This window comes from Salmo salar, chromosome 07 (assembly GCF_965601325.2).
Source record: "Salmo salar chromosome 07, fSalSal1, whole genome shotgun sequence".
Taxonomy (NCBI): Eukaryota; Metazoa; Chordata; class Actinopteri; order Salmoniformes; family Salmonidae; genus Salmo; species Salmo salar.
The window spans coordinates 31,621,012-31,646,500 of NC_138297.1; the positions used below are offsets into that span (position 1 = coordinate 31,621,012).

Consider the following 25,489-nt stretch of genomic DNA (forward strand, 5'->3'; position numbering starts at 1 on the left):
TCAGAATCCAGTCGCCAAGACTGTCTGACTCCGTACTGTCTGTCTCTCCCTCTCCTCCCCCTCACACACACACACACACACACACACACACACACACACACACACACACACACACACACACACACACTTGTTTGTATCTCAATATCTGTATTTCACAAACAGGACATTATTCAGCAATGTGTTTAACTACTAAATACTAGTATGGCTATAAATTACATTGTCAAACAGAACTATCTCTATAGTGTGTGTGTGTGTGAGTATAGCTAGAGCTTTTCAGTCTCAAACAGCTGTGACCTTTGAACTCGTTGGGTGTGATGAAACAACGTAGCCCCATTCAACAAAGGGATGTGAAGTGGGCGGAGGGAGCGATTTGCACGTGGAGCGTGGCAAAGGAGGGAACGATTTGTTGACATAATTGTAATCCAAACCCAACCTTCATTAATTCGTTGTGATGCACGGTTCCAAACTCCGTTTTAGACGAGACAGACTTCATGACCAAAATGTTCCCATTTACATTTTGACACTAAAATAGATGCTTCTGACTCCTTTCGACGACACATTGTCCGTTTTGAAAGGGATTAGTTGGTTTTTAGGGGCAGTCGCTCTTTAATGTTTTAACCCTTAACTTCGAATTGTGATGTTTGGAGAAACAGAACGATGCTGAGCAGGAGGAGTCAGAGGTGTGGACTTGAGTCACATGACACATGACTCACATGACTATGATGACTTGCAACTCGACTTTGACTTTAACACCAATGACTCGTGACTTGACTTGGACTTGAGCCTTATGACTCGACCTGACTTGATACCCTCCCCAAGCCCAAATATAAAAAATGATGCTATTAAAAAAAAGTGTGCAGCGCATCAACTCTTCATTTAACGGATTACAGTTTGAATAGGACAGCAGCCAATCAAATTGTGCCAGCTGAGAAAAAGTTGTGCGTGGCAGTGCAGAGGAACGTCGGCGGGTGAATTCAGATGGAGCCCTTGGACAGATGATACCCAAAATTATTATTTTCGGATATAAAGACGACGCTGTATCAACAAAAAACGGTTTGCAACTTGCAAAACATGCGGGAAGAAAATTACAGAGGGAGGCGTAACAATTTCCAACTTTGTTTGACATTTGAAGCTGCACAAAGAGCGGCAAGTCGTGGCTAATATAGCCGACAGCTATATATTTTATTACTTTACTAGTGTATCATGTAGGCTAACGTTAAATCAATGAGCCTCCACACAGTCAGTCAGCGCGGGAACGTAATCATTGCACCCGAGATTGAGCTACAACTGGCTATTCAGTTGGTAGCCTAAATCCTGCCTGATGTTACTGCTGTTCCTAAAGCCATTGACATATGTTAGCCTACTGTAACCACACAGAGAGAGTGTGTGTGTGTGTGTGTGTAAGGTTGGGCGATTGTGTACAAGCCTACATCGCCCGATTGCACCCCATAGCGATCCTCAATAGTCGATCACATGGCTACCCATGTATTTCCATGGAAATATAACGTTTATTTGGAAAGTAATAAATATATAGATATTTTTAAAGACATCCATGATTTGCGTAAATGTAATATACTAACTATTACTCTTGTTAAAAATATGAAATGGTATTACATTTGGTGAAGAGCACATTATGACTTGTTTAGGACTCGAAACTCAAAGTTTAGGACTTGAGACTTGACACTTGCCTGTCTTGACTTGGGACTTGAATTGGGACTTGAGTGCTAAGACTTGAGACTTACCTGTGACTTGTAAACAACCCAGGACGTCAAAAACACTTTGAAATGTGACCCTTGGAGAAATGTCTAAATTTGACATGGATAAACATCCGAATCTGAAGTCAAATTGGTAAAACCATGAGATCTTGTTGTTGACAACACAAAGTCTGCCTTCAACATCTTGAAGAGCAACGCCTGCCAGTGGCAACGCCTGTGTGTTGGTATTAGTCAATGTGTCTCTGTTTGTGTACAACTGAAGGTGGGTGTTTGTCTGCAAATAGTGCCGTTCTGCCAGAGACTGTGTGTGAGTTTGAGGTCTGCCTTAGCGTGTGTATGTCTCTCTGTGTGTGTGTGTGTGTGTGTGTGTGTGTGTGTGTGTGTGTGTGTGTGTGTGTGTGTGTGTGTGTGTGTGTGTGTGTGTGAGTGTCTCTGTGTGTGTGTGTGTGTATGTCTCTGTGTGTGTGTGTGTGTGTGTGTGTGTAAGCCCCCACTCCTCTGCTCCCAGAATCCAGTCGCCAAGACTGTCTGACTCCGTACTGTCTGTCTCTGTCTCTCCCCTCGCACGCACACACACATGCAGACACACACACGCACACACCTGTTTGTATAACAGGACATTATTCAGCAATGTAATTAAGTACTAAATACTACTATGGCTATAAATACATCTCTATCATGTGTGTGAGTGAGTGTGTGTGTTTACGACTGCTATTGTTAGTGCTTGTTGAGACTAAACTCTCTCTTCATTAATAGTTTAATATTGAAGATCTGATTATAAACTGTTTATAAATATTAGGCCCTGATCTAGAGTGTTGACAACACTAAGTACTCTATACTACTACTGTATGACAATGATTATGAATACGACTACTACTGTTTTACAATGATTATGAATACGACTACTACTACTACTACTACTGTATGACAATGATTATGAATACGACTACTACTACTACTACTACTACTACTACTACTACTACTACTACTACTGTATGACAATGATTATGACTACTACTACTACTACTACTACTACTGTATGACAATGATTATGACTACTACTACTACTACTACTACTACTGTATGACAATGATTATGAATACGACTACTACTACTACTACTACTACTACTACTACTACTACTACTACTGTATGACAATGATTATGCACTACTACTACTACTACTACTGTATGACAATGATTATGAATATGACTACTACTACTACTACTACTGTATGACAATGATTATGAATATTACTACTACTACTACTACTACTACTACTCTATGACAATGATTATGAATATGCCCACTACTACTACTACTACTACTGTATGACAATGATTATGACTATGACTACTACTACTGTATGACAATGATTATGAATATGACTACTACTACTACTACTACTACTACTACTACTACTACTACTACTACTACTACTAGGCTACACTCCAGTGTTATAGTACTACGAGACCGGTCTCGAGTTTGGTCTCAAGGCCACATATTGAGTGTCTCGGTGTTGTCTCGGTGTCAGATACATTTGTACTCGGTCTTGACAGTGAGGACTCGTAATTTCTTCCCGAGACCAGCCGTGACCAGCAGAGTAAAAAAACTCAGAATTATCAGCTTCCATTCAGTCAACGCATAAACACGCTTCACCATGGCGTACAATAAGGCATTGCTGGCAGAATAGATTTATATAATTCACCAATACACTTCTTGATAGTCCCAAAAATATTGCTATCAGGTTGTAAATCACAGCTGTCCTGGTACATTGTTTGCTGCCTCCGTTCAAGATGCACTGTTTCAGTTTCCATGACTCAATATTCTGTACAAAAACAGACAAATGTAACTAAGGCTGGGAATGTCAATACAATCAAACTAGCACGGGAAATAATCACAAGTCAGCCACAATGTGGAAAATAGGCTAGCGTATCTATTTTTGTAACAAGCTAAAAACATGGAGCTTAACGTTAGCTAGGTAGCTAGCTAGCTGCTAGGAGGATGTCATGTCATGCCATTGGAGTTGTGGGTGACTTTTTCCCCTCATATCGTTTTTCAGTGGCTATACACAGCTAGAGATAGCTAAAAAGAACTTGAACGACTGTTATCCAGTTAGCATATCTCTTGCGTTGGCAAATTCTGAACAACTCATGAATTTACAAACGCGCAACACCCGCTGAATATGACCGGTGTCAGTAAACACAGACAAAAAAAGTAATAGTCAGTCAAGTACGCTCTAGATAACATGTAAACAACCTAACCAGCTCTGCTACGGCGAGTAAAATGGTCAGAGTGAGGTGTTCTCTCATTTGTTGTTGTTGATATGCATAACAGAGGGAGAGAGAGCCTATCTTTTCATGGTTGTTTGATCAATAAGACTGTAAAGTTCCCAAATGTAAGAGGATTCCCGTGGCGTTTACATATTTGCAGAAATACATTCAGAAGTATTTTGTGGCTTTTGGTGAATGTGTTCGAATGACCTAAAGTCGTTCAAAGTGAATGATGGCAGGCACTATTGGCAAATGGCTTGTTTGTGTAAGGGCCTACTGTAGGTCTGATTGACAACAGAGCACCTGTCTGCGTAGACTCCGGTCCTGGACAAGACAGATGTTTTTATTTGGTTCTATTTTCTGCAGTGTCTTTAATTGTAAACTCACGGCCGCTTTCCCATATTGCTATAGAACTTTCACAAATGCCTTAGTATTTTTTTTATAATTTTTTTTTATTGTATTTTACCTTTTATTTAACTAGGCAAGTCAGTTAAGAACAAATTCTTATTTTCAATGACGGCCTAGGATCAGTGGGTTAACTGCCTTATCTAAGTCTCCTATACTTCCTGGGGGTGTATATGAACAGATTTTTCAAAGATTTCATGTTGCTAAAATGCTGTCAGTTCAATTTTAAATTCAAAAATGTTTCACACGCCTAAGTTATTTTCAAAGAGATGGCTAACAACAGCAAGCGTGCTGCAATACAAAACACAGTTCCACTCACCAGATGATCATTTGAAAATCAATCTTGAAAAGGGAGAAGCTAACAAATTAGCAACATCCTCTTCTGATAACACCTGCTGCAGCCGCTACAAACTAGCCAACAACAAAAGCTAGCTTGCTAGACCGTCGGAAAACTACTGATCGCTTCAAGAAGGCAGAAGATCCCATACGTTTTTGTAAAAATGGTCCCACCCATTAAGTGAAAATGTTATTGGTTGATTCCACTGTCACTCCAAAATTTTACCCTAATACAGTTGAATGACAGATGCCTTTATCTAAAGCTAGATTTATCTCCCCAGAGACCAACAAAGAAAAATCCTGATTGGAACTTTTTTCTTCTTCAGCGTTTTCCTTTTCCTTTCCAACAGAAACGGAAGAGATTAAATCAAAACATCATTGAAAATAATTATATTATTATCATTAATATTTTATAAATCCTTAGCCCTTCTCTGAAGGTGTAGAAGGCTGATTGTTCCCCACTATGTTTGGGTTAGTAATAATTTGTAGAGTGGCTCTATTTTCCCTTAAGCATGCATTTTTATTTTTTTTAATGTCTGAAGAATCCATATGTTGTTCTGTTGTTCTGTTTCGGGATATTTTTAACTCTTATTATGATGGTGATTTGACAAAATGACAATCATGGTCTTGAATTGGACTCGCATTTTTCTGGTCTCGGGTCTTGACACGGTCTCGGAACCCCTTGTCCCCCTCCCGGTCTCGGTCTTGACTCGGTCTCGCCACCCCTCCGGTCTTGGTCTTGAATCGGTCTCACTTTAGGTGGTCTCAAACACAAGACTGCTACACTCTAAACAATTCTTGGGTTGTTTGGTAACCAAGCGCTGGGTAAATATTGGACAGAACACACACTGGGTTATTTTGACCCAAACAGTTGGGTTGTTTGGATTACCCAAACATGGGTTAATTTAACCATCAGTTGGATTTTTATTCACTTTCATGCTGGTTTGACCCAGCAGCTGGGTCTTTTTTAATGTAATCCATAGGATATTTCCAGGAGGCGTGGCCTATTAGGGGCGTGGCTTTCAGATAGTTCTTTTTGGAGACCCTTGAGAGTAAATGTCATTTCTGTTCATCATGTTAAGTCGATGAAACATTTTACTTGAATATTTTTGCACATTACACAGTTTAATATAAAATGTATAACATTATTATTGACATACATGTATTGTAACAAAGTGGTCATTTTATTATGTACTAGATCATATGGGTGGATTACATTTCTCAGACATAAATAAACAATTCCAGGTGAAAGCCAAAGGCTATAGTTTTCTACATTATTCAAAACATTGTCTTCTTGCTAGATTGATGAATACAGCCATAGCGAAAACAGTGCAAAATGGCTGTCAGCCTTGGAGGTAGGACAAACAGAGAGAGAGATGGAGAGAGTGTGGGAGAGGAGAAGAGAGGAGGGGGTGAAAAGGAGGAGGAGGAGGAGGGAGGTTGTGACTATCTCAGGTCAAGGAGATTTGATAAGTTCGTACATACGGTGTGTGTGTGTGTGTGTGTGTGTGTGTGTGTGTGTGTGTGTGTGTATGTATGTGGATATATATATACACACACACAAGATCTCATCATTTCCCTTCGAAATTCAACGTTTTATGGATGAACGTCCACACTTAAACACACACTCTGTCTGGTGTGTCGTCAACCACCACCGAACTCAACACAGTTCACCTGTGTTACCACACACACACACACACACACACACACACACACACACACACCACACACACACACACACACACACACACACACGCACACACACACACACACACACACACACGCACACACACACACACACACACACACACACCTGCTCACATAGAAAAACTTACAACAGTATGAGCACACAGCAGGCCTTAATACGCATTTTTTCCCCCTGTGTGTGGGTGAGTGTGTGTGTGTTTCTCCCTGCTCACAGCTGCACAGCTCTAAACCACAAGTCAGAGAAAGAAGAATAGTCAACAGGGAGAGAGGGAGGAAGAGAGGAAGTGAAAGACAGAGGGAGAGAGAGAGAAAGGGAGCGAGACAGAATGCAGAAAGAGAGAGTGAGTGAAGGAAGCAAGAGGAAGAGTGAAAGAGAGAAAACGGAAGAGACACTCAGTGCAAGGAACTCCCCTTGAAATGCACTTCAGCTTGTGTAGGTGGACAGAGAAAGAGAGAAAGAGAGCGAGGTGTAGAGAGATAGAGAGAGAGCTGTAGAGAGAGACAGAGAGAGAAGGGAGAGAGAGGGAACGAGAGAGAGAAGGGAGAGAGAGGGAACGAGAGAGAGAGAAGGGAGAGAGAGAGAAGGAGAGAGAGAGAAGGGAGAGAGAGGGAACGAGAGAGAGAGAAGGGAGAGAGAGAGAAGGGAGAGAGAGGGAACGAGAGAGAGAGAAGGGAGAGCGAGAGAAGGGAGAGAGAGGGAACGAGAGAGAGAAGGGAGAGAGAGGGAACGAGAGAGAGAGAAGGGAGAGAGAGAGAAGGAGAGAGAGGGAATGAGAGAGAGAGAGAAGGGAGAGAGAGAGAAGGGAGAGAGAGGGAACGAGAGAGAGAGAAGGGAGAGAGAGAGAAGGGAGAGAGAGGGAACGAGAGAGAGAAGGGAGAGAGAGGGAACGAGAGAGAGAGAAGGGAGAGAGAGAGAAGGAGAGAGAGGGAATGAGAGAGAGAGAAGGGAGAGAGAGAGAAGGGAGAGAGAGGGAACGAGAGAGAGAGAAGGGAGAGAGAGAGAAGGGAGAGAGAGGGAACGAGAGAGAGAGAAGGAGAGAGAGAGCAGCCAGGTCATACAAGATCCAATGCCGTATTTGAGGTTCACCCAGGGCCCCAAGACGCCGGGAGATGCCTTCAACACCGGCCACTAGGGGCATTGGTGTGCGCTACTACCATCAAGTAGGCTCTCGGCTTTCTAAGGCGCTGTGGATGGGCATAATGAATGCCTAAACTTAACCATCGAGTTGTTTCTGTTTTAACCCTATCCCAATCGTTAACCCTTAAGTTAACTAATTGTAATTAATACCTAAACTTAACCAGAAAAACTCATACTGAAGTCAGAATGTGTCAGATAGTGAGACTTTGTTGGCGAGAGACAAGAGAGAGGGAGAGAGGCCTTTCCATAGAAGTGTGTGTGTGTGTGTGTGTGTGTGTGTGTGTGTGTGTGTGTGTGTGTGTGTGTGTGTGTGTGTGTGTGTGTGTGTGTGTGTGTGTGTGTGGGAGGGAAGGTTAGGGAGGGGAACCCCACTTGAGTCAACAAATACGAAAAAGCTGCCATTGCCAGGAAAACCCTGCCTTGAGTTCACACGACAGAACTGGGCTTGAGAAAACTGCACTCGGTGTGCGCGCGCGTGTGTGTGTGTGTGCGTGTGTGTGTGTGTGTGTGTGTGTGTGTGTGTGCGTGCGTGCGCTACACGTAAGTGTGGATGATTGAGTGCTTAATATGTTTTCTGTCATGTGGGAGTGCTCATTGCCTGAACAATGCCTTGCGGTGTATCTTTTTTAGAATGTGTGTGTTATGTGTATATTGTGTGTACAGGGGATGTTTAAATTGTGTTTTAGTGTGTATTTGTGAGTGCTGCTTAAGACAAATGTGAATGCTGTGTGTGCACACTTATTTACATTGTGTGTGTGTGTGTGTGTGTGTGTGTGTGTGTGTGTGTGTGTGTGTGTGTGTGTGTGTGTGTGTGTGTGTGTGTGTGTGTGTGTGTGTGTGTGCACGTGCGTGCATACACGTGTACATTAGTGTGTGTTTCTGTGGTGTGTGGTGTGTGTGTGTCTTTAGATTGGGTTTCAAATTGCCGCGGCAGCATTCTCTCCTGCAGCAGCAAGCAGAATCTTTGAGGCAGAGAGAGCGCGGTGTGTTTGAAGCTCCTACCCCCCCCTCTCTCTGTCTCTCTCTCTCTCTCTCTCCTCCCCCTTCTCTGCCCAGTAGCACTCTTTCAGCACGCACTCCAATAAAGGATAATGAATTTTAGAAAAGAGGGGATAAGAGGGAAGGAGGGAGAGGGGGATGAGTGGGAGGGGGAAGGGTTGGCCTCTCGGAAGGAGTGAGTAAGCTCTAAAGGGGCCCCTCAGTTAATAAGCCCCGAACACACACACCTCCTAAAAAACACCTCCCTCCAAAACCATCCTCCGATACACTGTAAAAGCAAGCGTGTAGGCTCTGAACACACAACTACACACTTTTCCTCAAACACTTTTTAAGGGATTTTGAATTTCAATGAAGACATGTCACAGTGTTTAGATTGTTTATTCGCTGTAACACTTTTTAAACACTTCTCTCCCATTTTACAACCAGGAAGTATATTAGGGTAGATGTAGCAGATGCGGAATTGCGACTTTACAGTAAGTAAGTATGGAACTTGGAATGGGGCCCTCCTAACCACTGCATGTACATTAAATACATGAAATAGATATTTATGACTGTGTTGACTTTTAATTAGTGTATAGTGCACTACTTTTCACCAGCCCTTGGTCAAAAGCACTGCACTATATAGTGAATAGGGTGCCATTTGGTTTAAGGTACTGCCACACAAAGGAAGAGATTCCTCCACTCCCTGTTCCCTTCTGTCTTCTACATAATTAATCTAACACAGCCCCCCATCCCTCCACACACACACTGACTTCTCCCTCCTTCCCCCTTTGAAAAACAGCAGGGGGGGCCCCCCCTCTACGTAGCCCCCCTCTTCTGCCCCCCTACACAACTACTCCCCACCTCTCCTGTGCTCTCCATTGCACTCTCCCTCTCCTCTGCCTCTCTCTCCCCTTATCCTGTCCTCTATAACCTTGCCCCTTTTTGCTGAACTCCAAATGCTGCAGACAGCAACACTTCATGATGGAATACCACATCACACGAACAAGGCTACAGTTCTTGTAGCCTTTTCTCAGTAAATTCTCTCCAGGCCTAAACAAGTAAGTCAGTCCAAAGCAGCAGAAACAGACCGTCTAAGTCGAGCACAACAGTTCCACACTAACATCCAATTTCCTCCGGACCACACGTACACTACCGGTCAAAAGTTTTAGAACACCTACTCATTCAAGGGTTTTTCTTTATGTTTACTATTTTCTACATTGTAGAATAATAGTGAAAACATCAAAACTATGAAATAACACATGGAATCATGTAGTAACCCAAAAAGTTTTAAACAAATCAAAATATATTTTATATTTGAGGTTCTTCAAATAGCCACTCTTTGCCTAGTTGACAGCTTCGCACACTCTTGGCATTCTCTCGACCTGGAATGCTTTTCCAACAGTCTTGAAGAGTTCCCACATATGCTGAGCACTTGTTCGCTGCTTTTCCTTCACTCTACGGTTCGACTCATCCCAAACCATCTCAATTTGTTTGAGGTCGGTGATTGTGGAGGCCAGGTCATCTGATGCAGCACTCCATCACTCTCCTCTTGGTAAAATAGCCCTTACACATCCTGGAGGTGTGTTGGGTCATTGTCCTGTTGAAAAACAAATGATAGTCCCAGTAAGCGCAAACCAGATGGGATGGAGTATCGCTGCAGAATGCTGTGGTAGCCATGCCGGTTAAGTGTGCCTTGAATTCTAAATAAATCACAGACAGTGTCACCAGCAAAGCACCCCCACACCATAACACCTCCTCCTCCATGCTTTACGGTGGGAAATATACATGCAGAGATCATCCGTTCACCCACACCGGTGTTGGTTGGTTCCAAAAATCTCCAATTTGGACTTATCAGACCAAAGGACAGATTTCCACCAGTCTAATGTCCATTGCTCGTGTTTCTTGCCCAAGCAAGTCTCTTCTTATTGGTGTCCTTTAGTAGTGTTTTTTTTGCAGCAATTCGACCATGAAGGCCTGATTCACACAGTCTCCTCTGAACAGTTGATGTTGAGATGTGTCTGTTACTTGAACTCTGTGAAGCATTTATTTGGGCTGCAATTTCTGAGGCTGGTAACTCTAATGAACTTATCCTCTGCAGCAGAGGTAACTCTGGGTCTTCCATTCCCGTGGCGGTCCTCACGAGGGCCAATTTCATCATAGCGTCTGATGGTTTTTGCGACTGCACTTGAAGAAACTTTCAAAGTTCTTGAAATTTTCCGTATTGACTGACCTTCATGTCTTAAAGTAATGATGGACTGTCGTTTCTCTTTGCTTATTTGAGCTGTTCTTTCCATAATATGTACTTGGTCTTTTACCAAATACGGCTATCTTCTGTATACCCCCCTACCTTGTCACAACACAACTGCTCATCCCTCCACACACAACTGAAACACATTAAGAAGGAAAGAAATTACACAAATTAACTTTTAAGAAGGCACACCTATTAATTGAAATGTATTCCAGGTGACTACTTCATGAAGCTGGTTGAGAGAATGCCAAGAGTGTGCAAAGCTGTCGTCAAGGCAAAGGGTGGCTATTTGAAGAATCTCAAATATTAAATATATTTTGAATTTGTTTAACACTTTTTTGGTTACTACATGATTCCATATGTGTTATTTCATAGTTTTGATGACCTCACTATTATTCTACAATGTAGAAAATAGTAAGAATTAAGAAAAATCCTTGAACGAGTAGGTGTTCTAAAACTTTCAACGGGTAGTGTAGATAATCACCACAAAAAAGACTGGAGAGGAAAACATTTGCGACAGGCCCTGAGAAAAACTTCAATATAAAAGTACAACAATACACAGCATTAAGTTCCCTGAACAAAAAGACAACTAAAGCAGTAACCCAACACAGACATGACCTCAGAGTGTACTGGAACCAAAATGAATACTCTGCCACTGCTAAAAGTTTAAATAAAGAGGCACTACTGACAACTTTTGCACCCCAATAAATACTGCAACCAGAAAATATAACAATCCAATCATCACTCTACATACTGCAACCAGGAAGTAAAATCTACCAATCATGACTCACCTCTCTACAGTGTTGTGGCCCCATGATTCCTGCTGCGGCCTGCTGCATTGCTGCTCTCTGCTGCATCCTCTGTTGCAATAGATGGGCATGGTTCGCTGCTACTGACGCTGGTGTTCCGGCTGCACCACCATGCTGCATTCCACGGTAACCAGCCATGGGGTTGGGGGGTCCACCCTGCCCTGGGCCCATAGGGGGTCCACCCCCTCCTCCCATCTTCTGCTGGGGGTCCAGGTCAAAATGGCGGAGGGGCTTGGTGTTGGTGAAGGAATATGAGGGTTCCTGGTGCGGGACTCCACCACCACATGGTTTGGACATGGACGGGTGTTGGCCCAGTTGGGCGTTCGTCTGTAGCTGTTGTGTGTTTGAATGTTGCTGTTGTTGTTGTTGATGTTGATGTTGTTGTTGCATGAGTAGCTTGAGGCTGCTGGGTTGACCCGCCGTCATGGCTTTGTAAAGCTGACTCGACATGTTGTTGTTGGGTCCTGACCCATTCTGGGTGCTGTATGGATGTGGTTGTTGGGTTTGGGGTAGGGGTAGGGGTTGGTTCTGGGGTTGAGGTTGATGCTGGGACTGGAGCGCCGGGCTTTGGTGAGGCTTCTCGGTTCGGTAGGGGGGCGATGGCCTTGTGGCGCCTGATGTTGGTGCACCTCCACTGGGCATGTAGTTGGCTTGTGACCCCTGGATGTTGGATGAAGTGCTGGATGTGCTGGTGTTTCCTAAAGGTAGAAGGGTACTCTGTGGGCTAAAGGGGGGTTGGGCGAGAGCCGGACTGCCTAGCTTATCTGGGCGGTAGGGTGGTGAAGGCCCTGCGGACGCAGCTGGAGCCAGGATGGAGATCGACATTGAACCCTGGGGGCTTTGAATGCTTCCAGCCGGGCTGAATGGTTGTTGGTGGAGCGGGGAGGAGTTGGGGAGTTTCTGTCCACCCCAGGGTGAGCCTTGCTGGGATAGAGGAGGCATAGAGGCCTGGGTCTGGGGTTGATTCTGGGTCTGGTTCTGGGGGATAGGGGTGTTGGAGGAAAGGTGTTTGTTGGAGTTGGACGCCATCTGCTGGAGCTGTTGAGCTCGCGATACTTCGTGCCAAGTAGACCCGGGTCGAGAGGAGAGGGCGGCGGATAACATCGGAGAACGTGCTTGGTTCTGGGATGAAGAGGAAGATGAATGGTGTGGTGAAGCCGAGAGAGGCGAGGGAACGGGTTTGGAGGGGTGGGGGATGGAGTAGGGTGCTCCGGCCAGACTCGGGCCTACTTGGGGAGACCCTGCCTGTGGAAAGCCTGGGGAGTGGGTGAGGTGGCTCTCCAGGTGAGATGTGGGTCTCTGGGGGGAGCGTTTGGGCGAATGTGGGTGGATGTACCCCGGCCCTGATCCTTGATTCTGCTCCTCTTTATTCCCCAGTATCTTGTCCAGATCCAACTCCTGCAGAGAAGGATCTGGGTTCTTGGTCAACTCATCCAGAATATCCTGGAGCTCCTGCTCAACCGATGGGGCCGATGAGGAGCTTCCATTGGGGTGAAATTGTCCTCCTCCACCAACACTTCCAGGCCCACCAGACCCAGGACTCGCCTTAGGGGGCATGGAGTAGGGTGACCCTAGCCCGTTGTTCCCATTCCCCAGCCTGTTACCTTCAAGTGACCCCTGACTTCCAGGACCTCCATGACCTCCAGGACTGGGTCCTCCAGAGTAAGAGCTCTGCTGGAAGCTGGTACCCATGGCGAGGGTCACATCCTCCAGGCAGAGACGCTTGGTGGGCCCCCCGGGCCCCTGGGTCATGGAGGAACCGTCGGAGGTACCGTTCAGACCCAGACCAGGGCCGTTACCGGGCCCTTGGCCCTGCCGTAAGCCCCCCTGGTGGGCCCCCTCAGTCGCAGTCAGCCTCCTCTTCAGTGATCCAGACAGCTGGAGGAACACGAAAGAGAGAAGAGATAGTGAGTACATCAAAAATGACCAAGCAAAATGACTGTTAGAAGAGAGCACCCGGGCACAGTCAGACACTCGATGATAAAAACACATTTTACAAACTCATGTAGTCATAGACGTCTATAGAAGCACGAAGGCATGAAAAGAAGACATTCTTCATGAAAGACATTAAAACGTTCTATTGTTGACATTTAGCTTTCTATTGTCGGGTGAAGCTCAATAGATAATAAGGTCGCAATAGATAATAAGGTCTCAATAGATAGTCTCAATAGATAATAAAGTCTCAATAGATAATAAGGTCTCAATAGATAGTCTCAGTAGATAATAAGGTCTCAATAGATAGTCTCAATAGATAATAAGGTCTCAATAGATAGTATCAATAGATAATAAAGTCTCAATAGATAATAAGGTCTCAATAGATAATAAGTTCTCAATAGATAATAAGGTCTCAATAGATAATAAGGTCTCAATGGATAATAAGGTCTCAATAGATAGTCTCAGTAGATAATATGGTCTCAATAGATAATAAGGTCTCAATAGATAATAAGGTCTCAATAGATAGTATCAATAGATAATAAGGTCTCAATAGATAATAAGGCCTCAATAGATAGTCTCAATAGATAATAAGGCCTCAATATATAGCCTCAATAGATAATAAGGTCTCAATAGATAATAAGGTCTCAATAGATAGTCTCAATAGATAATAAGGCCTCAATAGATAGTCTCAATAGATAAGGTCTCAATAGATAGTCTCAATAGATAATAAGGTCTCAATAGATAAGGTCTCAATAGATAGTCTCAATAGATAATAAGGTCTCAATAGATAAGGTCTCAATAGATAGTCTCAATAGATAATAAGGTCTGTCATAGTCTTCCCACTCTCTGATTTCTTATTGGCAGGTCTATAGGGATCTCAGGGCTCTGGTCTATAGCTAACCACACCAGCCACCACTGGACTGTGTTATTAGTATTCTGTTCTGTTCTGTTCTTTGCTTTCTACCCTGCAGCTGCACGCACACTGGTGCCAGAAGTGGGATCCCGTAGGCCACACACACACACACACACATTAACGCATGCACGCATGCACACACACACACACACACACACACACACACACACACCACACACACACACACACACACACACACACACACACAAAACGTAGGCTGCATGATCATTGGTGCCAGAAGTGGGAACGTGGGATAACTGCCTTAGAAGCCTGTTTCTATTACTGTGGTGGACTGAGGGGTCAATGTCCTCACGCACCCCTCTGTACCCCCTCAGCCTCACCCGAGACCCCTGGTGCACCCTTGAAAGGATTAAGAAACCCCCTAACCCTCATCCCAAAAAATGCCCTCAAACCCCCAAACCTCAAAGTCTAAAGCCTCTCATTGAGATTCTATGGAAAGGGGTTCGCTAACAACGCAAAGAGAGATGCAGAGTTAGAGAAGGCTGTCACCTAATACAATAGTTAGCTGGTACTATTTTAGTCCTGGTGGTTGGAACGTTGAAATAAGATGCTTTCTTTTCATGATTTGGGTTCTAGAATCTAGTGTGAAAGGGACCCATGTGGCTCCAAGTGTTCTGAAGAATCCTGGAGCCTTCTAGAATGTTGCATTCCTCTGATGTTTGCAGTGATCATCAACATTCCTAAAGAATACTTCAGCCAAAAGACTGATAAAGGTTGAATCCCTGGATGAGGCCAAGGAAGAGTGTGAGAGAGTGAGAGAGAGAGAGAGAGAGAGAGAGAGAGAGAGAGAGAGAGAGAGAGAGAGAGAGAGAGAGAGAGAGAGAGACAGAGCGGGAGATAGAGCCAGACAGGGTGAGAGAGGGAGAGAAAAAAGAGACAAAGTGATGGATACAGACAGGGGAGGGAGAGAGCGAGGGAGACAGAGGAGAGGAGTGCAGAGGAGACCTTGGCAGTGTGTTAAGGCTCACTATTCCCTATATAGTGCACTACTTTTGACCAGAGCCTTATGGGCCCTTGTTAAAAGTAGTGCACTAAATAGGGAGTCATTTGGGACACAGTAAAGCATTCCCGGCGTTCCGAGGCTCTTAACCCGGCCTGGCAGAAAAAGGGAAGAGAGGAAGAAGGAGAGAGAGAGACAATGGTAGAGGGAGAGCGAGAGAAGAGAGAGAGAGAGAAGAGAGAGAGAGAAACTATTCAATTGGAACGCCGGAACGCAGAGTGGATGGGAGGAATAACTCAGACATTCCGGAGAGGGAGGAATGCATGCACAGCCTCGTACTCCTCTCTCTTTCTATCCCCTCTCTATTCCTCCTCTCTCTTTCTATCCCCTCTCCTCTCTATTCCTCCTCTCTCTTTCTATCCCCTCTCCTCTCCATTCCTCCTCTCTCATTCTATCCCCTCTCCTCTCCATTCCTCCTCTCTCTTTCTATCCCCTCTCCTCTCCATTCCTCCTCTCTCTTAACTGGGTCTTTATACCAAGCCCTAGGAATGTTCACCCCGATATTTTGACCCCCTCCCCTCTCTCTCTCTCTCTCTCTCTCTCTCTCCTCTCCATTCCGTCTCTCCTTTTCACCGGGTCTTTGGAGCGGGACCTGAGAGCGTTCCCCCCAGTCCAACACCCTCTCAATCACCACGTTAAGGTCTATTAGATATTTACATGGCATGTATCACCCATTATGCTGCTCTCTGGTTCACAACCACAAAGACCCCTATAGAACTAGGGCCAGGGACCACCAGAGGGAAATAAAACATAGCACAACATGTGTGAACAGTCGTATACTGTACATATAGTATAATCACAGGTAGTATATTGTCCATACAGTATTGTCATATGTATACAACATGTAACAAAACTGTATGCATAATACACTGTGTGTAACAACTGAATGTATTACTATTCAGTTAACCCATCTTATCCAAGTAAATGTATAGTACAAAAGACTCGCCCCTCTCTCCTGCTGTCGTGCTCTCTTCCCCTTCTCCCGCTTCCCTTTTCCCTCTCTGTTGCCTCTCCCCCCTCTCTCTCTCTTTCTCCCACTCTCCGTTTCCTCCCTTTCTCCTGCTGAAACAATAGGGTTGTCCTGACACACACACCTTCTCACTGTACCACCAGTCAGCCTGTCTGTGTTCTCCCTCCTTCACACACACACGCCACACACACACACACACACACACACACACACACACACACACACACACACACACACACACACACACACACACACACTAATGTATGTCGTATGTCAGTTTCACCATGGGTAAACACATCAATAGAACTAAATTGACTGATACCCTCTCTCTATCTATCTCTCTCTTTCTGTATCTCTCACTTCCTCCCTAGAGGGAGAGATGATGGAGGAGAGGAGAGATGGAGGAAGGAGGGGAGTTCTCATTTTGTAGCAATCGGGTTTGTACCATTATGACTGACATCACAATCTGTCAACATAGAGAGAGAGAGAGAGAGAGAGAGAGAGGAGAGAGAGAGAGAGAGAGAGAGAGAGAGAGTCCTTAAGTGGCAATACTGAGAGAGACACACAATGTTGATGATGGTTATAGTTAGAGTATCCATTACAGCCCTGCAGTGTGTGTGTGTATTGATTCTAGAGAACGTGTTTAGATTAGATAGGCCAGCCATTTATGTGTGTGTGCGTGTGTGTGTGCGTTACTGCAGCGAGATGCTAGCCAGATACACCAATTAAAACCAACATTTGGCACTGCAGGCATACTATCAGTGCACGCACACGCCACACACACACACACACACCGCTAATTCAAAATCCTATTTTTCCTAACTCCTAACCCTAACCTTAACCCCAACTTTAACCCGAAAACCTAAATCTAACCCTAACCCTACAGTGCCTTCGGAAAGTATTCAGACACCTTGACTTTTTCCACATTTTGTTACGTCACAGCCTTATTCTGAAATAGATTACTTTTTTTTCATCAATCTACACACAATGCCCCGTAACGACAAAGCAAAAACAGGTTTTTAGAAATGTAGAAATATCACATTTACAGCTAGTTTCAGATGTTCGATCAGGTTCAAGTCCAGGCTCTGGCTGGGCCACTCAAGGACATTCAGAGACTTGTCCCGAAGCCACTCCTGCGTTGTCTTGGCTGTGTGCTTAGGGTCATTGTCCTGTTGGAAGGTGAACCTTCGCCCCAGTCTGAGGTCCTGAGCGTTCTGGAGCAGGTTTTTATCAAGAATCTCTCTGTACTTTGCTCTGTTCATCTTTGCCTCAATCCTAACTAGTCTCCCAGTCCCTGCCACTGAAAAACATCCCCACAACCTGATGCTGCCACCACCAAGCTTCACCATAGGGATGGTGTCAGGTTTCCTCCAGACGTGACGCTTGGCATTCAGGCCAAAGAGTTCCATCTTGGTTTCATCAGACCTGTCAACTGTGGGACCTTACATAGACAGGTGTGTGCCTTTCCAAATCATGTCCAATCAATTGAATTTACCACAGGTGGACTCCAATCAAGTTGTAGAAACACCTTAAGAATGATCAATGGAAACAGGATGCACCTGAGCTCAATTTCGAGTCTCATAGCAAAGGGTCTGAATACTTATGTAATAAGTTTAAAACAAATGTTTATATCTTTTTTTAATGTCTTAACCTGTTTTCGCTTTGTCATTATGGGGTATTGTGTGTAGATTGCTGAAGAAAATGTTTTATTTAATCCATTTCAGAATAAAGCTGTAACGTAACAAAATGTGGAAAAAGTCAAGGGGTCTGAATAGTTTCAGAAGGCACTGTAAACCCCCTAGAAATAGCATTTGACCTTGTGGGGACTACAAAAATGTCCCCAGTTCTGTTCCCCACAAGTATAGCTAAACACGTCCACACCCACCCACCCACCCACCCACCCACCCACCCACACACACACACACACACACACACACACAAAGCGTGAGTGACAGGGTTGTTGATGTCAGAGATGGTGATTAAAGAGAAAACAAAAGAACAACTAATGATGACTGACACACCATTACAGAGAGAGAGAGATGGAGGGAGCGAGACAGAAGAGAGAGACAGAGAAGAGAGAGGGAAGGACAGAGGAGGGTAGAGAGAAAGAGAGAGTGTGTGTTTAATCTGAGCTTGTTGCTCCTCTTGGCAGTCTCCTGGGGCTTAGGTTGTGCCCCAACTGGTAGCATATTCCCTAAATAGTACACTACTTTTGACTAGAACCATATAGGCCCTGGTTCAGAAGTAGGGCACTAAATAGGAAATAGGTTGACATTTTGGACTCAATCTTAGTGACAGGTTTGTCAGTATTGTGGGTGATTCATAGCCACACACACACACACACACACACACACACACACACACACACACACACACACACACACACACACACACACTGTCCTTCAGAAGGGTAAAGGGGGAGATGTCCCATGTCATATATTTATGAGACAGGGGTCAAAGCCATACACCCTACTAGGTTTGAATATGTGTTTCTCTGTATAGATGTGAGTGTGTGCACGTGTGTATATAAAGGCATGCGTGCAGCATGCATACTTCCGTGTGTGTGTGTGTGATACCCTTGTGTGTTGTCCTGCATTGTGTGTTTTCCTGTACTGTGCAATGGTCTGCAGTTTCCCCCCATGGGTGGTCACTCAGCATGCCGAGAGAGAGAGAGTGTGTGTGTGTGTGTGTGTGTGTGTGTGTGTGTGTGTGTGTGTGTGTGTGTGCGTGTGTGTGCATGCTCTTTAGTGTGTGTGTGTGTATTTGTTTGGCATGTGTGTCTGTGTCCTCAAATCCCCTCCTGTTCGCTCCACAGGTAGTGACAGCGTTACATTGTCACCCTCCCCCTACACTGTCTGTCTGTCATCCTCTGTCCCCTCAACACCACACGTATACGCCTTATCATCATGACAACTATGTTACATCGCCACGCCAACAACGCCTCAACACCCTGACTCCCTATTCTGACTTGCTATCCCCTGATGACATGTTTGGAGACACCGAGTCTGATGACGCCATTGGGTACATCACAGACTGATGATGTCACAGAGTGATGACGACGAGCAACGGAATTCCAGAGACAAGCCTCTTGGTCACTGTTTACACTGACTGGAGAACAGTGAAGTGACGCTTTTGTGGCCAAGGTTAAGAATAGATTATTTTTTTGGGGGGGGGGGGGCTGATTCTAATTCACGTTTAGGCTGATATAGACAGGAGCTGGACTTAACCAAAACGACTGATCTAACTAAAGATTCTACAACCTGGGGTTTCCCCATGGAAAGAGCTGGAGATACCTGGGCGTGTCTGAAATGGCACCCTATTATTCCCTATAGTGTAGGACTTTTGATTCCCATTACAAAGCTATACACTAGGCCGAGTTAGGATGTGGGACAGGACCGGTATTGGGGGTCTTGCTAAGCTTCCAGAGATAGTCCTAGAGCTGGTTAGTTTCAGGGAGATTAGTGGAGTGTTTCCACTGAGAGGTTAGTGATCAGTATAACAGATCCGGACGGATCCTGATTCTGGGTCAGTCTAAAGCGGATCCGCACTAATCCTATGGGCAAGATCCGGATCCTTCTCTAGTTAGCAGTAGTACAACACAGAATGATTGTTCACGGGGATTAGTGAGTAGGATCTCTGTAGCAGTAGTACAATGTATTAGCACATCCGGATGTATCCCTGTCCCTGTCCAGTTTAGCAACAGATTTGGGTCTCTGTCTGTATCAACATAGCAGTATAATCCTTCGGGGGGGACTCACTCTCTGTAGCAAAAGAACAATGCATTAGCACATCCGGATGGATTCCTGTCTGTTGCAGAAGGAATAAAGGCAGTTTAGCCACCCAGCCGATCCAGATGGATCCCTGTCTGTACAAAATGACTTCTGATGGGTGGGGATATCTCAGGTCTCAGACAGTATAAAGTGGATTAGGATGGGGAGGGGGGTAGAGTCCCCCAAGGGTCCCCCTAGTGCCCCAAACCTCTCCCCTAGCTTCTTTAGGGGGTGGGGACTCTACCCCCCTACCCTACACACCCCTCCCTACAACACCCATCCTCCCCCAGAGGACCCCCTTGTGCCTCTGACCTCTCCCCTAGCTTCTCTAGGTCTAATCCCTGAAAAGCTCAGCATTTTGTCTCAATATGTAATTTACTACTAACCAGCCTCAGATTTACAACCAATTTACTACCAATTTAAAACCAATATGTTAGCAATTTGCGACTGATTTACAGCTTCTTCGATGCCTTTCAACAATTGAGATCATTTTTTTTTATTTTAGGAAGTCAACAGACACTCCCATTTCACACCATACATACAGTACATCAACTCGTCATACATTACAGCATCCTGGTCACGACTTAACGCGGAGACCCATATTTTAATGTCACACCATAACTCTTAATGATCCTCGTCGTCATTCCGATAGAATACTAATAAAGTTTATGAGGTTTAGAATTAGGTAGCATAATAGGGGGAAGGTGACGCAGTCGCAAGCTACAATAAATAGCCTCAGCGTCTTACACAGTGTTGATTAGTGACGGCAGAGAAAATAGATACGGTGACATTACGCAATATTATTTTTTGGGCGATTTTATATCTATACTTTGACTCCAAATGTTGACAAAACAATGTTGCTAGGTAGCGTTAGCTAGCGCTAGGCAACTGTACTTGCACCAAAACGCTGGTATTTTTCATCCTATGGCTTCTGCTCCGTCTTCTTTTTAAAAAGTAAGCCAACATGTTTTCATCGCTTTTATTTCCCTGACTGATCAAAACTAATTTTCTCACGCTCTCTCTCTCGTTTCTCTGCAGCAGACATATAATGAGCAATATATATGTCAGGTTCTGTGTTTAATTTCATAGTCAACCTTGTGTTCTGTTCCGTTGTGCTCTTGAACGTAGCCCTGTGTTTCATTTTTGTTCATTGATTTCACCTGTGTTAGTTACTCACCTGGTCTCATCAGCTCCCTATTTAGTTCCGTTCGTTCCGTTTGTGCCTTTGTGAGGTGTTCGTTTTGACTCTACTAAGCCCTTTCCGGGCTCGTTTGTGAGAACCAGCCTTCGGTCCTAGTTTTGATTCACCTGCCTGTTTGCCTACCTGTGTATGACCATTGCCTGCCTGTGACCACGATTCCTGCCTTCTGCGAAGGCGAAAGAAACACTCCCTGAATGTTCATTACAATATATTTGAATCTTCGAATCGCTATAAAAATCAATACATATGAATGGTGAGAATCGCCATTCATATCGTATTGGCACCCAAGTATCGTGATTACAGTGCATTCGAAAAGATATTCAGAGCCCTTGACTTTTTCCACATTTTGTAACGTTACAGCCTTATTCTAAAATTGATTAAATTGTTTTTCTCCCTCATCAATCTATACACAATATCCCATAACGACAAAGCAAAACCAGGTTTTTAGACATTTTTGCAAATATCTTAAAAATTAAAAACTTAAATACCTTATTTACATAAGTATTCAGACCCTTTGCTATGAGACTCGACATTGAGCTCAGGTGCATCCTGTTTCCATTTATCATCCTTGATATGTTTCTACATCTTGATGTACCTGTGGTAAATTGAGTGGCCCAGCCAGAGCCTGGACTTGGGCGGCAGGTAGCCTAGTGGTTAGAGCGTTAACCGAAAGGTTGCGAGATCGAATCCACGAGCTAACAAGGTACAAATCTGTCGTTCTGCCCCTGATCAAGGCAGTTAACCCACTGTTCCTAGGCCGTCATTGTAAATAAGAATTTGTTCTTAACTGACTTACCTTGTTAAATAAAGGTTAAAAAAAAATATTCAATTGACTGGACATGATTTGGAAAGGCACACACCTGTCTATATAAGGTCCCACAGTTGACAGTGCATGTCAGAGCAAAAACCAAGCCATCAGGTCGAAGGAATTATCCGTAGAGCTCAGAGACAGGATTGTGTCAAGGCACAGATTTGGGGAAGGGTACCAAAAAATGTCTGCAGCATTGAAGGTCCCCAAGAACACAATAGCCTCCATCATTCTTAAATGGTAGAAGTTTGGAACCACCAAGACTCTTCCTAGAGCTGGCCGCCCCGCCAAAATGAGCAATCGGAGGAGAAGGGTCTTGGTCAGGGAGGGCCAGACCCAATGGTCACACTGACGGAACAGATCAGTTGCTAACTCTGGGGAGATGGGAGAACCTTCCAGAAGGACAACCATCTCTGAGGCACTCCACCAATCAGGCCTTTATGGTAGAGTGGCCAGACGGAAGCCACTCCTCAGTAAAAGGCACATGACAGCCCGCTTGGAGTTTGCCATAAGGCACCTAAAGGACTCTCAGACCACGAGAAACAAGATTCTCTGGTCTGATGAAACCATGGTTGAACTCTTTGGCCTGAATGCCAAGCATCACATCATACAGAGAGATCCTTGATAAAAACCTGCTGCAGAGCGCTCAGGACCTCAGACTGGGGTGAAGGTTCACCTTCCAACAGGACAACGACCCTAAGCACACAGCCAAGACAACGCAGGAGTGGCTTCGGGACAAGTCTCTGAATGTCCTTGAGTGGCCCAGTCAGAGCCTGGACTTGAACCCGATATGAGCCCAACACTTCTGGAGTGATCAGGAAGAGAGGAAAAGAGGGAGCGGCGTTTTTCACTCATTACACTACAGGACACCAGTCGTTCCGGGGAGGCAGTATATGTCACAACACCGTCCTCCATCCGTCAGGCTATGACAGAGTCCAAGTTAGACCAAGGTTATGTCATAGCTTACTTAGTGACAGGGGTTAGTGTGTGTGTGTGTGTGTGTGTGTGTGTGTGTGTGTGTGTACGTAACACTGTCGTACTAGATAGGGCGGTTTAAAAGAGCTGACCTTGTTTCCACTGGGCTAACTTCGTCTCTCTCTGTCTCTCTCGGTCTCTCTCCCTCTGTCTCTCTCTCCTCTGTCTCTCTCTCTCTCTGTCTGTCTGTCTCTCTCTCTCTCTCTCTCTCTGTCTGTCTGTCTCTCTCTGTCTCTCTCTCTCTGTCTGTCTAGTCACTAATCATTGTTATGAAACAAGCAAGGGGATTTTCAGTAGTCTGTCCTGACTCTGGTTCACTAGACTGGAGCACATAGCCAGTAGAACGTGAGTCCAGTGGGAACCAAATCTCATAAGAGAATTCAAAGAGAACAGGTGTGACTCCCGTTCAGAATGAATTATTTGATTCTGGTTCACTAGACTCATTCTATTCTATCTGGAGCATACAGACGTATAAAAGATTGGAGTAGATGAGTATAGAACACATTAGACTAGATCAGGTGTTCCCAAACCCAACATCTATTCCTATGGGCACAAGCACTGTTCATGACACAAACTGTTCACACCCCTCTTGTTGGCGGAGAGAATTTAGCAGGTTTCAAGCTTATTTCTTACAATTCTACACATTTTGTCATGTAGCAGTTTAAAGCATGTTTTCTTGCAATTCTTTACATTTTGCCATGTCTAATGTGTATTCATGTGATATCTGAGTGACAATAAAATTACAACAATATCGATGGGCTAAAAAAAACGAAATAAAAAAAGTTAGCTGACATGAACTGATGATGCACTGCCCAATTTCGAAATTGCACCTTGTGCCTTCCACTACTACAACTTTGAAGAGTAAGACTGAGCCCCCTATAGTTTGGGAACCACTGGACTAAATCATCACAGCCAATTACTATCACTGCTGAGCTCTGCTCTGACTGGTTTTCTGAGTGCCTGTAGTCCTCTCTCCCTCTCGCTCTCTCTCCCTGTCTCCCTCTCTCCCTGTCTCTTGCTCTCTCTCCCTCTCTCTCTCTCTCCCTGTCTCCCTCGCTCTCTCTCTCTCTCCCTCCCTGTCTCTCTCTCTCCCTGTCTCCCTGTCTCTCTCTCTCTCTCTCTCCCTGTCTCCCTCTCTCTCTCTCCCTGTCTCCCTCTCTCTCTCTCCCTGTCTCCCTGTTCTCTCCCTCTCTCTACTCTCTCTCCCTGTCTCTCTCTCTCCCTGTCTCTCTCTCTCCCTGTCACTCTCTCTCCCTGTCACTCTCTCTCCCTGTCACTCTCTCTCCCTGTCTCTCTCCCTGTCTCTCTCCCTGTCTCTCTCCCTTCCCTCTCTCTCCCTGTCTCTCTCCCTGTCTCTCTCCCTGTCTCTCTCCCTGTCTCTCTTCTCTCTCTCTCTCTCCCTCTCTCTCTCTCTCCCTGTCTCTCTCTGTCTCTCTCTGTCTCTCTCTCTCTCTCTGTCTCCTCTCCTATCTCTCTCTATAATCAGTGTTGTCATGTTATATCTTCTCCTCCTGAAGGCTGCTGTTGACCTTTTGCTAACGGCACAACTTCTCTGTTTCCTTTCTCAGTGTGTGTGGTGTGTGTGTGTGTGTGTGTGTTTGTCTACGTGTGTGTTTGTCTACGTGTGTGTTTGTGACACTGTGGTATCTGTTTCACAGCATTGGGTTTTTTACTTGGTTTGCTACATTCTCTTTCTCTCAAACCTGTTTACTCTAGAAAACTCAGCATACACGTGTGTCTGATGTTTGATGACAGTAAATTATTACCCTAATTCTAACCCCTAAGGCTAAAATTGCTTTTTTTTCTTGTGGGGACCGAAGTTCCTTGTTTTACTATGCTTGTGAGGACACACACATACACTCCCTGAGGTCTCGTTCTTCTCGCCGCTCAGCGAATGTCAATGAACTCCCAGGAAGAAGATGAGAGAGGAGTATTAAGTGGAGCACTAGCCTAGCTAGCCTAGCTTCATAAATTTGTTAATGAAATAACACATTTAGCTACAGTAACATACATGCCACTTGCTAACTTAGCCTAACTCGTGAATAAGTCAATAGGGTATACATGCACTTAGTCTAAGCGTAGTTAGCCAAGCTTCATGAATAAATCAATGGAGTATACATGTACCTAGTGTTAGCATAGTTAGCTTAGCTTCATGAATAAATCAATGGCGTATACATGTACCTAGTGTTAGCGTAGTTAGCCAAGCTTCATGAATAAATCAATGGTGTATACATGTACCTAGTGTTAGCGTAGTTAGCTTAGCTTCATGAATAAATCAATGGCG

General features: G+C 44.6%; 1 protein-coding gene across 2 annotated transcripts in view; it reads right to left on the minus strand.

Moving 5' to 3' along the window:
- LOC106608926 (uncharacterized) overlaps window positions 1-25,489 on the minus strand; it is an 87,356-nt gene that overhangs the window by 41,947 nt on the left and 19,920 nt on the right. For both annotated transcript variants that reach the window (XM_014207153.3, XM_014207151.3), the window contains one exon: window positions 11,595-13,490. In XM_014207153.3, coding sequence (XP_014062628.3) covers window positions 11,595-13,364 — 1,770 coding nt within the window. In that variant the 5' untranslated portion in view covers window positions 13,365-13,490. The remainder of the gene's footprint in view (window positions 1-11,594; window positions 13,491-25,489) is intronic.